The 14,793-nt window shown below is 38.4% G+C and overlaps 1 protein-coding gene across 4 annotated transcripts in view; it reads right to left on the reverse strand.

Moving 5' to 3' along the window:
- Cpne4 (copine 4) overlaps positions 1 to 14,793 on the reverse strand; it is a 455,030-nt gene that overhangs the window by 111,151 nt on the left and 329,086 nt on the right. For all 4 annotated transcript variants that reach the window (XM_078043313.1, XM_078043315.1, XM_078043316.1 and 1 more), the window contains exon 7: positions 12,188 to 12,277. In XM_078043313.1, the coding sequence (XP_077899439.1) occupies positions 12,188 to 12,277 (90 nt within the window). The remainder of the gene's footprint in view (positions 1 to 12,187; positions 12,278 to 14,793) is intronic.

Genomic DNA, 14,793 nt, shown 5'->3' on the forward strand with positions numbered 1-14,793 from the left:
GTGAATTAGATAGGGTAATTTCTTTCCTTTGGACCTTGGAACTTATATTTCAGAATATAAGGAACTCATATTTCAGAAGAGGAGACAAACCATAACTTGTATTTCAGAAGAGGAGACAAACCATAAACATGTAAGCAAATAAACAAGATGATTTGCAGACAATGGTAAGCGATATGAGGGAGATTAAGAGGGTGGTAACTTGGAGAAGAACTGGAGAAATGTAAGTATGAACGAACTTTGGGAAGACATCTCTGAGTGGCTGAGTTTTGAGCTGACAATCTGAAGGTTAAGAATGTGCCAACTTTGCAGAGATAAGGAGAAGGTATAGGGATAGGAACTTCTAGCAGCATCTAGAAATGTGAACCGAGTGGGCTACTTGAGCCTGCTAAGAAAATTATCCGTAACCTGGAATTCATTCTACGAGTAAAACTGCAAGTCCTTTAATGCCACACTGAAGTTGTGATTCACAGGACCTCCCAGTGATGATATATTTTCCTGCTAGAGTGTAACATTGTTTTGTTCTGCTATTTTCCATTTATTAATGAAAAGCTCAGACTCTGTAATATCATACATGTTAAACTATATGTTCATATATGTATATGGGTATATAATGTAATGGTTTTTGTCTGATATCAACAAAACCTGAAGTTTATAGTTTGTTGCCTTGAAGGACAGGAACCAGGTTTGTATCTAGAAATCTTAGTCTTATTTAAAAGAAGAAATGACTACATAGACTGTTCTCTTGGAGAACAGTTTTATCATCTCATTGGTTTTCTAAGTAGCTAATGAGTTGGATAAAATTTTTGACACATGTTCATTTGGTAGCTCAGTGAGAGTCATGCTTTTCAACTTTTTGAGAGTCATACTGCGACAAGACTAACCACAGCACAACTCGGGAGTCTAGAGTCCACAATTAGCTTTAATGAATCCATGAAGTCCTAGAATTTTCTGCATTTTTAAAAGAAAATATCTTATGAGCCTAATCTGACTCTCCAGACTTTTGAGATCCTGAGTCAAAACTGCTGACCAGAGTGGAATCTCTTGAGGCTCCTCATAGGCCCTTGCCCTGAAATGCCCATGCTCACCCAGGTAATGTTTTGGTTGCGAATTCTACTTCATTAGTATCCAGATACAGGAAGGGCTTCATGGTATGAAGCATGAGGATTATAGTTTTTGTCAAATCAATGTGAAGTGTATTGGCTTCCTGACTTGGGCCCCTGCTTCTTGCATGAATCAATTCTTTCAGGTCCCATCATGTTTGAGTGATGGACAGAGCTGAGTTCCTGTATCGGTAAGAAGCTAGAGACTGGAATCATCCAGCATGAGCAGCCCTGCAGGCCACTGGAGATGGCATCTCTCTATCTCTCGCTTTCCAGCCTTCAAACAATGTGGGGCAGAGGTGGGGGTGAGCATCACACTGTCTTCCCTTTTATTGAAGATTGTCCAAAAACCATTTCTGCTCTTTTGTGGCAAGGTCAAGGTTACATAGAAGAAGGTAATTCACATAGTCTCAAAAAGCAAATAATTTCCTAAGAAGTCAACTTGCTCCTCCTTGACATTTGTTCCATGTACTTCACACAAACAAAACCCTGGCCTTCGGTAACCCCTTTCTGGAAGCCCTTTCTAGAAGCACTTTGCAGACAGATGGGGTTCTCCTGAGGAGATGCTGATACCTCCTCCAGCTCCCGAGGAAGGCCTCCAGGTTGTTCTCCCAGCCACCAAAGAAAGGGTCATTTCTTCTGGCTTCAAGGACTCTCTGTTTTTTAAAAGCTGAGCTTCTCATGTTCAGCTTTGAGGAGCTGAGAAAACTGTCTTCATGTTTTATTTGATGATGTTATTGAAAATAAATTCTTCGCAGAAAGAGGTGTTCAGAATGGCTGCAGATGGGGATTTATTTTTTCCAAGGACATTCCTGTGTAATGTTTAAAATTGCGGGAGGGAAGCTGCATGCTCTGCAAAAGTCAACTCAATGCAAAGGCCTCTTGAGAAGCCAACCCAGTTTGTGAAAAATCTTCCTATTGATAAGGCTAGGTTAAAAAAAAAAAAAAAACTTTTCAAAAGTGCAGAAATAAAAATCAAGATCTTGAGGCAATGTTTACAGTTTCAGTGTTAAAAATAATGAAGTAGTTCACGTAAACACAAGAAAGCAAAAAGAAAAAAAAGTTAATAATTAAGATCAACCACATAGCCAGTATCACCAGTTTGAGACATCATTTGAATAAAGCTTTGAGTCCTACTAGTTTGAGTTACTCTACAAAGCTGTATTAGGGGATTTTTCAAAATTTCTACTCAGGATATTCCTCCCATTTATCATTAAACAACTTCATCCAACCCCCCTCCCCCAATTTTCCTGAAGCATCTTCCCAATAGCTAGTTACCTATCAATTTCCAGTGCAGAATTGGGCCACATCTAGGTTAAATAATGTGAGGAAACTGCTTCCAGTCACAACTATGGAGATTTGTTAGGATGCATGTCCTCTCTACAGGGGAGATAACCATCTAAATGATAAGAGGACTCTCATTTCTACTTTCATCTAGAGAGTTCCCCAGGGCACTAACTAACTAACTACCCAAGACTGACAGGCAGACTCTGTCTTGACTCTCAAAAACACAACACGATTGTAGACAAATTTCACAACAAAATAGTTTGTCCAGGTTGTGCTACCTCTACTATGCTCTTTGGTCATAATGATGGGTCCAAGAAGGACCTGTCCCTCTGCCCACAAGGATTTCTGAAACCAGGGAACTGAGAATCAGAAGTAATCTCTCAGGAGCTGCCGTACCCCTATCTTAGGCTTATTTATTTACTTTTTATGGTGGTAAAAAAAGTACAGAACATAGAATTTACCATTTTAGCCATTCTTGTGTACAGCTCTGTGGCATTCAATGTGTTCAACAGTGTGTGGAAACATCACCATACCTATTACCAGAACTTTCCATGTTCCTCAAATCGGTTTTGTTTTGGTTTTCCTTTCTGGGCATCCAAATAGACTAAATGCCCCAGTTCCACTTGCAGCTATGTGGCTTTGTGACTGATTTCTCCTCACTGGAATACAGGCAGCAATGCCAAAGCTGTTTGCAGCTAGAACTTCTTGAGAGGCCCTCCCCCATATTGCTCCCTTGGGCCTGTAGGATGTAAATCAAAATGAGACCCTAAGGTATGGATGAGACAGAAGATAAAAGCAAACTGGGTTCTTGAATTGCTTCATAAAGGAGAGGCAGGCATTGATTTGGAAATTTTGCCTTGGATTGTTATATAAGCCACAAACAAACTTCTATTACAGAGAGCTCTTTTCTTTTTTTCTCCAACAGCAGAATGGTTTAATTTACAATAATTATATGGTTCAATAAGGAAATTTAAGCAAAGTGGCCTCGCCCAGTTCCTGATACCTGGTAAAAGCTCAGTAAATATAGTTCAGAGCAGAGACAATGGAGCATGAGAGTCCCGGGGTTTAAAGTCTGACTGTGCTAACTTAGCTGTGTAATCCTAAGCAATTTTCTAAAATTTGAATTCTTGTAAAATAAGGAGATAATATTAATGAAAAAGAAAGAATTATTAAAACGAAGAGAACGTGTAGTTTTTTTCCTCTCGGTTCAGAAGCCTCCTTGGTTCCTGCATGATTGAACATTCTTTAAGTTGGTCTGCTCTTCCACTAGGCAATATTGAACCCAGATTTCAGGACAGGAGGCCTGCTGGACTCCAGGGTGCCATTTACTTAAGTGGAGTCAAGAATTCCTGTGCCATGGTTGACCCAAAAGACAGACACTCTGCTGAGTCTGCAATCCGCTTGTAAATTCCTGCACATTTAAGCAGAGTGAACTATGGACAGGCAGCCCTTGATTCAAGAAAATTGAAAAGAAAGCCCTTGAATTTCAATAGATCTCAAGAAAACTTAAGAAGACCATAAACCATCCAATTTTCCCCCTTCACAATTATAAGGTAGCAGAGAGGAAAGTAAAATTGCTTTCAATTGTCGGAGAATGGAAAGTTCTCTATTACAGGTGTTTCGAGTAATACCAGAAATAGTTGGTAATGGACTCCTCAATTCCAACTGTCTGTATTTTGCACCAAGAATCGGCAATTGTTGAAATAACCTAAGGGTTATCTAATGATGGAAGCCCCTTCTATGAATCTGGGGGATGATGGGGTTGAACTGAGGTTGCTCTCAGGGATTGAGATCTGGGGGTTGGAACTGGGATGGGGTTTCTTCCTTTTCAAACAGAAAGAACCAGAAGGTTTGTCAGAGAAAATCAGCACAAAAGAGGAAGGAAACGGACATAGCAATTAAGTCTAAGTAATCAGAGGCGAGATTATAGGCACATAGGGATCCAGGAGTTAAGAATCATATGGGGCTGGGAGTAACGAGGACAAGGTCCAAGGCAAACTCTAGGAACACACTTGAGGAGTCATATCCACTTGGCAGTTGTGTGTCAGTCTGGTTCAGAGAGTCCAAACCAAAAACCATGCATTTGTGGAGAAAATATGATTTCATTTCAAGAGGGCTTGTTCATACCTAGGAAGGGAAAGACATGGAGAGCTGAATGCAATTAAAGGAGAAAGGCTAAGGATTTTATATTAGGGCAATTAAAGGAGAAAGGCTAAGGATTTTATATTAGGGCAAGGAGAAAGGCTAAGGATTTTATATTAGCGCGCGCACACACACACACACACACACACACAAACACACACACATACTCTTAACTTTGCAGTAGGTGGCCACAAAAAGAAAAAAAAAAAAAGATGCTAAACTACTTAAGGAAAGTACCAGCAGCAAGTTGGTTAGGTCTGCAGAATCAGTAAGAGAACAGTATTGCTCAATGCATGCAAACAGCTTGCACCAGGCTTGTTTATATGAGTTGTTAAGAAGAGGATGCCAGAGTCACTGGTTTGGGGTTCTGATTCAATAGGGCCTTTTTCTGATTGGCCAGGTGTCCAACTTTGGGAGTGTCAGAAGGCAACTCATGCAAATGGCTATTTTAAGCCAGTCAGGTATGGCAGCCCAAGAGGAAGGGCAGGAGGATAAGCAAGATAAATGGTGAGTGAAAATGTCATTTGTTGATTGCTAACTTGTATTGGTGTCTCCTCTTGCCCGTTAATTAGCTTCTGGGTTATACTTGCTTCTATTTGGCTGTAGGGAGCTGCTTCTCCTTCCGTTCTGCTACTTCTTTCTGCCTGGTGGTGTCTTATTTGTGCCCACTCCACCATAACCTCAGTTAATAATGAGGGCCTCTCCCCTGCATGAGGAATAGGAGCGAGTGGACATAGAAGCAACTGTTCCCTGCCATCTTAGTTCCCTCTTCAAGGTACCCGGCTTCCATCAACCTTCCACAGAGGATGCCAGATGGACTCTGTATAGGGGAGTCAGCAAGTTACCTATGTGGTTTGCATGTTAGAGGAGGATATGAAAATGGCCCTGTAATATATGTGATGAAATGGTCTCAGGGTCTTATATAGTGTTCTGGCAGAAATTTTCCCCCCAGTACTGGGCACAAGTAGGGAACGAATCAATGCTTACTAATGGTGCCCTCCCACCTTCTTTTCTATAAGAACCCTCACCCCAGTCTGGAAGAATCTATTCTAAACATCAGCATTGCATCCTAAAAATATGTACTGGTTATTAACAATGTGTTGATCAAATCAAAGGAAATGATTAAGACTATATTTTATTCGGTCTAAGAGGTACAGCTTTCTTATGAAGTATACATTGGTAAGAAAGCATCATGTTCCTTTTATTGATAGCAATTTTTTCTTTAGTTTCATCAGATAATTAATAGTGTCTCAGGCTTTCTGAATTATGTTACGTATAGACAATTTTTCTCTGGTAAGTGTTAATATGGTAGTAAATAAAACATTTTGGCTGAAAGAGTTATAGGATATGCTTATCAGGATGATATTATTTTCTAGAAAATGAAATATAACAAAATTAATGTTGCACAACCTGATAAAAGAGCATTAAATCTGGATTTTTTGACAATGTGGGTTTTTAAGTCCCAGTTTCCTAATCTGTAAAATGAAGATAATGAAACTTACCTCACAGTGTGGTTAGAAGTAAATGAAATCATGATTTTGATAAACACTTTATTAACTTGGACATTAACTCTAATATGTAATTTCATTAGATTGTTAACATTAAATGTAACACTAAATCTATTTATAAAGTTTTAGAAGACATTTTGCCTGGGGTGATTTGTTTAGAGGGTTACCATAACAAATGAGAATCCTCTCTGAGAGTTTAAGGTATTTAAGTGTGTCTATATCTAATTGAAGGAATGTCAGGCTCGGTAGACATGGCTGAGAAAACCATGAACTCTGACACCTTCAGAATTACTTTATAAAACTATTCTCTGTCATCATAGGATTTTATACTTCATTGGCAAATAAGACAAAGATGCCCTCTATCTCTACAACTGCTGTTAAGCATGTTAATGCTATTGGGTGTACTCGACCACGTGATTAGAGAAGAGGAATAACTACAGCCACAAGAGATAAGTAAGTAGGGGGAAAAAAAACTACCTCTATTTTCAGATAATGTGATTGTATATTTGAAAAGAGCCCCAAGTTAATACAAAAATTATGATAAACAATAAGAGAACTTGATGAAAGAGCAGTTTAAGAAAACAAAAATAGATGGCCTTTATGTAAGCAAACAATAGTTAGTTAGAGGGTCTAATAGAAGATTCCTTTTATAATAGAAGAACAAATAAATAAACAATTAAATAACCAGCCAAAAGCTTAAACATAAATGTTCTAAACCTGTAAGAGAGAGACATCAAGCATTCTTGCAACATGCAAAAGGACACTTAGACAAATGGAAAGACACACTATGTTTGGGGTTGAAAGACAGTATAAAAATAGCAAATTCTGCCTATTTTACCAATATAATGCAATCCATATAAAAATATCATCAGGTCTTTTTTTTCTAGATAAGATTTTTATAAAGCTAAATAGATATAAGAAACAGGTCAAATATCCAGGAAATGCTTAGAAGACAAGGAACACAGAAGTGAAAGGGACTAGTTTTACCAAGTATTAAAATGCACTATAAGATGATTACCACCAAGAAAAAAGATAGAAGGTGGAAGGATCAGAAATGGAAGATGACTTTCCTAAATATACTTTGTTTTGTAGTTTTGTCATTGGAACCACATTACCATTTGTTTTATAATTATAAAAAATTTAAATTGAAGAAAAATTGACCCTAAAGGAAAAACAAAATGAAAGAAATGAATCTGACAGTTCTGTGGGCCAGAATATGACCTATGGGGAGGAATTATTTCAAGATACATTAAAACATGAGTCAGTATCTGTAGAAAGATATATGCTATGGAGAAAATTGCAAAATTTCATAATTCATGAATTTCAAAAATTCATTCCTTAAAGCAAAGAAACTATTAAACACTTATATTAGGTTTATGTCAAGAGAACTCAAGGGTCAACTTAAAGGGGTTTTCATTGGTCAAATAAGGAACAATTCAATAATTCAGAGAAATAATAACTGAAATAGATTGAAACACTCATGTGAAAAAAAAATAAACCTATGAATTCTTAATAATACTAAAGGCACTCTTGCCAGAAGACAGACCCTGAATCTGATCAAGTTGCAACTGCCATTTTTAGGAAACAGAGATTGTGAGAAATGCTACAGGACAAACCAACATGGTTTCTTCATTAACAAAACTGCAGGGAAAAAAATTAAAAGAGGGACAGACAATGAACTAATTAAAAAAATACTTCAGAGACATTTCATTCAGATTCAGTGAGGGGATCTTGTTTAAATCCCAATTTAAAACAAATTAAAAAAAACAAACAGAAGAATCTAATGTAAGTCACGTTACCAAAACTGTATTAGTCAAGGTCCTCATAGTAATGCTTGAGTCTTCAGATTGCTAACAGAAATAACGTTTCTTCAGCTTCAAATTATCCAATATGGTGTCCACAATATTGGATAATTCCAAATTTTTCTCCCCATTCTAGTAGAGTTCATTGGGTTACAGGATCAATGTCAATACCAAATATCTATTGTTAGGTCACAAAAACTCCAGGAGCTTTGTTTCAGAACTTAAATCACAAACAAGTAAAAATGCAAGAGTTGCGCCAGGCATGTTGGAGAACGCCTGTAATCCCAGCAGCTCAGGAAGCTGAGGCAGGAGGATTGAGAGGTCAAAGGCAGCCTAAGCAACAGTGAGGTGCTAAGCAATTCAGTGAGACCCTGTCTCTAAATAAAATACAAAATAGGCTGGGGATGTGGCTCAGTGGTCAAGTGCTCCTGAGTTCAATCCCTGGTACCAAAACAAAACAAAACAAAACAACCAACAACAACAATGCAAGAGTTGAAACACTTTCTAGTATGGAGACTTAGAAAACTCATTAACTTCTTATTACTATTGTTTCTTGCAGTTCATTTTTTTCCCCTGTTTTCTTTCTCACTGCTAAGTTATGGTAGTTAACTGTTGAATGGTTTTCAGTGTCATTTGTTTGAGACAGTTGCTGAGATTTTGGTAGCCAGGCTTACTGACAGTTGAATATTGGACCTTGGATGCAGGATTTAGAATACATGTATATTCTAGGATGCTTATGAATTATAAAGCTATATATTTGTTATAAACATTCTGGTTTTCTGTGTTTGGAAACATGTTTTTCTTACTTTCTTTAAAGATTCATAAGTCATAAATTTCAAAAATCCATTCCTTGAAGCAAAGAAACTATTAAACACTTATATTAGGTTTATGTCAAGAGAACTCAAGGGTCTTTTTGAGTGTTTAATTTTTAAATATAAATGTTATGTATTTTAAAGATAAAAAACAAAAAAGAAAAAAGAAAAACAAATAAAACCAATTATTTAATAAATGAGAGAGTTGGGCAAATCTAAATAATGGCAGAATTTAAGGATGTATATTTAACATTTTCAGGCATGATAATGGTTTTGAGGCTATGTTTATAGAGAGATTCTTTATCCTTTAGCAATATGTACCGAAGCACTTTCAGGTGAGACTTGTTCCAAAATGATCCAGTGGTGGAGAGAGAGATGGGGAAGTGACCACTGAGGGGAGCAGGTGACATAAAATTGGCCCTGATTCAGAGATGCTGCAGTGTGTGATAGGAAAGGTGGCATCATACTATCTTCCTACTTTCATGTGTGTTTGAGTGTTTCCTTAATAAATAAGTTAAAGATCAATTTTGGAAAAAGTTACTTGAATATTTTTTTTTGTTTTCTCATAAAAGAGAAGTATACAATGAAATTACAACAAAAAGTTTTTTAAACTGGGTGTTCGTGTGTATCTTGAATGAATGGAAATTTTTAAAGATACCAAGCCTTGTTGGAACAAAAGCCTAATTGTTAGAATTTTGCTAAGATTTACCATCTACCTCGACAGAGGGTTTTTAAGAAATTTTGTGTCTGGGCTGGGGTTGTGGCTCAGAGATGGAGCACCAGACTAGCATGTGTGAGGCACTGGGTTTGATCCTCAGCACCACATTAAAAAAATAAAATAAAGATATCGTGTCCACCTAAAACTAAAAAATAAATATTAAAAAAAATTCAGTTTCTGATTTTTGGAGGGTGGGAGACGTTGCAGGAGAATGATACACCCATAGACAGAGTGCTGCCTGACAGTATATACCACTTCATTTTGGCGAAGGCCTTAGGAGAATGTCACTGTTGTCTTTGTAACAAAATATTCAATAAATACAAATAAAGAGTTATACGGGAGTGTATTTTGTCTTGTGGAAAAGGTGGTTATTTTGAGCAGGTGAGCAACAATATAGCTTTGTGGCTTAGTAAACGCCAGTATACCCGTGATTATGGGTGTCTCCTCCTCAGAAGAGCCCCATTAACCTCTCTCTGCCTCTCTTGATCCTCCATACATTAATTGCAGAAAAAGCTACTGGATATTGACTTGGACCAAGCATGGTGCTAGACGCCTGGATATGTTGTGCACAAACTCGAGTCTACCCTCAAGGAGCAAACTGGAAAGAACTAATTATCACTGGGGACATAGAGAGGTATGTGGGCCTTAGGCAATGGATGGGTTGTAATGAAAGGAGCAAAAGTTTACTCCAGGGTTTCTCAAAGGGTGTTCCTAGACCAGCAGTATTAGCACGACCTGGGAACTTGTCAGAAATGCAGATTCTCAGGTCCACAGTGGGCCTCTTGAGTTAGAAACCGGGGGGTGGGGGGAGGTGAAGCAAAGTATTTTAGAAAGTCCTCCAAGTAATTTGGATGCATCATAAATTAGAAAGCCATTGGTCTATGCCAGTGGTTCTTAATTGAAAATGATTTTACCCTCTGGGGAACATTTATTTAGTAATGTCTGAATACACTTTCGGTTGTCAAACTGATAGAGAAAGGGGGTATTTGCCAGAACGTCTGTGTATGTGTCTGGGGGTAAAATACTACTGGCATCTAGTAGCCAGGGATGCTGCTAAACATATCCAACACACACGATAGCCCTGAACAGCAAAATCCAAAATGTCAAAAGTGTAGCTGTTGAGAAACTCTGATCGATCCTTCCTTCCTCCCTGTCTTTTGTTTCCTTCTATTCCTCCCTTTTGTTCTTCCTCTCTCATTCTTTATTTATGCCTTTCTGCTCTTTCTGTCTCTCTACTTATCTGTTCATTGTCCCACTTATCCATCCATGATCTTTACTGTCCCTTGTTCCCATAGAGACATTAGCGTATCCAAAAGGCTGCCAAGCACTCCTTTTATATTTTTATTCATTCAGATACAGAAAACCTTTATCCATTTGATAACTCCCCATGACAAAACTGATCTGTGCTTAACTCGGAGGTATTTTTTTTTTTTAATTTCTGAACAAAGGGAGGCATTTTCCTCCCTGGGAATGGGACAGTGCTGCACAGATCACAGGTGATAATTTCCATGCCATGCCTGAAGCTGTAGCTCTCGGTCATCTTGCATAGGAACTTCCACCCGAAACCCCAACAGCCAGGAATTCTGATTTTTTGAAATGAAACAGTTTTAAGCAGGAGTTGAGTCTTGAGCTACCTTGGCTCCGACAGGGGACATCAGATAGAATGGACTTGCTCCTCGGGAAGATGGAAGTCAATGTGTCCACTGAGAGTTCAACCCAGAAGGGGTTCACACACAGTGGGTTCAAACAAAGACATATAAAGTCACCTCAAAGAGGCGAGGACTGACCAACCAGATGAGATTCTAACCTGATGGAAACGTGGACAAATCAAAAGAACTTTATCCATCAGAACAAGGTCTGATGGGATGAAAGGAGTGAGGAGAATGTAAAGTTACAAAGGCAATCATCTCACCCTTTCTTGGGAACAGGTGCCCTTAAAGGTCAACATGAATGTTTACTCTGCCTGATGGACCATTATTCCCTTAGTGGAGGTAGATGCCCTGGCTTTCAGAATGTGAAGTCATTGATAGACTCAATTATCTAGCATCCGTGGCTGGGCGTTGGGCTCTAAGTGTCACCTTCTGACAACTGTCTTCCCTATGGTTCACCCACAACAAAATGCCTGGTGAAGCCGATTGACTGCCGAGTCTGCTTGATAGTCATGTTTGGCACTGAGCATTAATCAACTGGTCTTTCTGGTTCATAGGCACCAGTCCCCAGTGAGTTACTTAATCATCCTGAACCGATAGTATCAACTGTGGGACATTATAAGTCCAAGCTAGCCTGAAGAATGATGACAGGTATATGGCCCCATCCACCAGTCATTTCAGATGACAACCAGCCAACCTTTAGAAGCAGAGCCAGCCTGCTCATGGGTAGCAAATGCCTCAGAGACTCCAAGCGAGAACCACCTGAGAACCACTTAGATCAGTTCAGTCTAATTTGCCAAAGCACAGAATCATAAGCTAAACAAATGACTTTATTTTAAACCACTAAAATTGTGGAGTAGCATGTTATGGAAATATTTTTTTTTCATAACTCCCAATTATAGCCAGAAGTTATTGTCACAGTTTTATTTCTGAGAAGCCATAGGTTTTTATCTCTGGATGTACCACAACTAGGATTTATTTTCTTAGTTCATTGTATAAGCCTCAATGACTTTAACAGAAGAAATACTCTCTCTTTCTTCCACTAAGATGCACAAAGGTGGAAGCATTGAATGAATGACTTAGAAATTTGGGGGTTTGTTAACATTTCTATGAGGAGAAAGAGGAAGGTAATTATTTTAAAATTCACATTTCTTGGATAGATTTCTGACCTTCAGCCGGCGATCTGGATCTCCACTGCATAGAGAGTTTACTGATACTTTGAATGATTTCCAGGCTGGGCTTAAGTTATTCATCACAACCTGGGAAAACAAAGAGAGGCATGGTGAAGGAGGGGAGAACATGCGTGACATTTTTACATTTCAACATAAAAAACTGCTGGAGAAACCACTGTGAGGCTTATGAAAAGAACAACTGTCTGGCACAGGTGCCTTAAGGGAAACTTGGAGTAGAAAACTTTTTAAGGGTGCTCACTAAGCACTCCTCTGGTCACTGGCCTGGCTGTTTCATGAATAATGACAATCATGTCATCCAGCATTTAGATACTGAGGATGATCCTTTCCATATCAAAAGGACTGTAATTAAGGAAGTGAGGCTGCTTCTGACCATTGATAAAGGGCCTCCTGTTCTATAGGACTGTCAGGACTGTAGCATACAGTTCTTTCTCTTGGTGTCAGCAGAGGTAAAGACTTGGTAAAGGTGAAGGGTGTGCAGGACAAGTCTACTGCTAAAGAATTGGATGGGTGTTTGAGTCATGTCAGATTGTAAGAGAAGTTTCTAGAAGAAAAATTCTAGGAACATTCTGACATAGCTCATCACCATCTCAACTAGAATGTACTGGAAAGGCACAACCAGGCAGCTCTTCAGATTTACAAAGTCTATAACATAGTAAAATTATTTTAAAATTAATCATGAACTTGGCCAAATCCTGCCCAAGAGCTCATAAAAACAAAGTTGTATCCTGCCATCATGGTGGTACAAACAATTCAGTTTGGTTCAGCATGCAAAAGGGCCTGCTCTGTATTGTCTACTCCCGGGCGGGGTTCCCAGACCAGGTGCTATATCACATGGGGACTAAAGCCAGAAAAGCCTGGGCTCCACCCTTGCACTCTCCTAGATGGGTCTCCTAGGTGATTCTGATGCATAAAGTTTGAGAACTGCTGTGCTAGGTGATATACAGATGAAGTCAAATGAAATCGTCCCATTGATTTTTCTTCCTATGAACTTTTTTGTTAGTGGAAGTCTTAGTGTCTAAAATAAATAAGTCTCTATTCACATAACATGATTATTTTCTAAGTGCTTCCCTTTTTCTTCAATTGGATTCCCTAATATAATATGAATTATTGATTATATCATGGGCTCATTATTAAATTTATTTTAATGTGTTAGAGAAAGAACGTTCCTGTGTGACTTTGTCTTGTCTTTGGATACACTGAGGATGATCAAAGTGATAGTAAGAAGGAAAAATTAGATAAGATTGTTTGGGTTAATTTCAATTTCTCGCCATTTTTTTTTAATAAAAATGCTAAAATGAAAATGTCTCATTGCAGCAGTTTTGAAAAAAATTCGTTTAGCAAATCAAAATTTCAACTAGATATTCCATCTAAAGTTTAAAATCTATTTGTGCATGTGCTTGTGTACACATGTGTCTACATGCACACATGTGTACTTTCCCCCAAGAGAATAGTATTTCCTGGCATTTATTTTGTATCTACTGAGTAAACAAGAGGAAAGATCAATATTATGTTGTTTGACCCACTGAAAGGCTCTACAAATTCATAGAGTCTCATAAGAAATCAAAATTTCCCACGAGACTCTACGAATCCTTACTCTTAAGGTAAGTGGGGGAAGTTCTAGAGATTCTTGGGGATAGGAGAATTTACTCACATAAATAATGAGAACAGGACTGCTATCAGGAGCAGAAGAAAGGAAGATCTTGTGAGAGAAATTCAATAATGTGTTACACCCATACTTTCTCCCTGGTTGGTTGAAGCCCCTGTTCACTAACTAGAACAAAAGCACAAATGAATAAATTCCACTACTGACTTTGTCCAAAGTTTATTTCTCCCCAAGGTGTACGTCAATAAAGGAATCTTTATATATGAAGGAGACTCTAACAACTGGTGGTGGTGATGAAGAACTACTTGGGACAACAACTGTGTGAGCTATACTTTAGTCTATTCTCCAGGGGTTAAGTTCCAGAGAATCTCATTGTTCTACAGCATGGAGTGGACAGATTATTTTTATTTAACTCCACTCATTTATTCATTCTTTCATTAAATATATTTTACAAGACGCTAATGATGTGACTGATGATATCCATAATTAGCCCATCCAAGATTATTTAATTTTTGTCTCCTAAGAACAACAGGAAAATCCTCCCTAGCCCCCAACAACACCTGCAAATCTGTTACTTTAGGAAAATAGAGTTGGATTTAGGCATGGGGTGGTGAGAATATGGTACTCCCACCATCATCCCATGAAGATCATGGGATCTCTTCTTTCTTGACCCTGCCACTGGTATATACACACAACAGGATCTTGTCTGAGCTCCAAGTCCTTCACCACAATTATTCCAATATCCTATTCCATTTCCTTCTTAGAATTCCACTGCAGAACTTACAAGTAAAAAGCAACAAATTGAGATCAGGATTTGCTACTGCCTGTGTGTATGAGATGGTGGGTAGCAGGGGTTAGGCTAGGGAGGGATGAGCTTTAGGGTTATTTTTGCAGAAAGAGGAGGGAGGGTGGGAGAAGGAATATAGTTGACCAACTGGCTCTCGGGACAGGGCAGTTATTCCTAGGACAGGTCCGACAT

The sequence above is a fragment of the Ictidomys tridecemlineatus genome, chromosome 3 (genome assembly GCF_052094955.1).
Source record: "Ictidomys tridecemlineatus isolate mIctTri1 chromosome 3, mIctTri1.hap1, whole genome shotgun sequence".
In the NCBI taxonomy this organism is placed as follows: Eukaryota; Metazoa; Chordata; class Mammalia; order Rodentia; family Sciuridae; genus Ictidomys; species Ictidomys tridecemlineatus.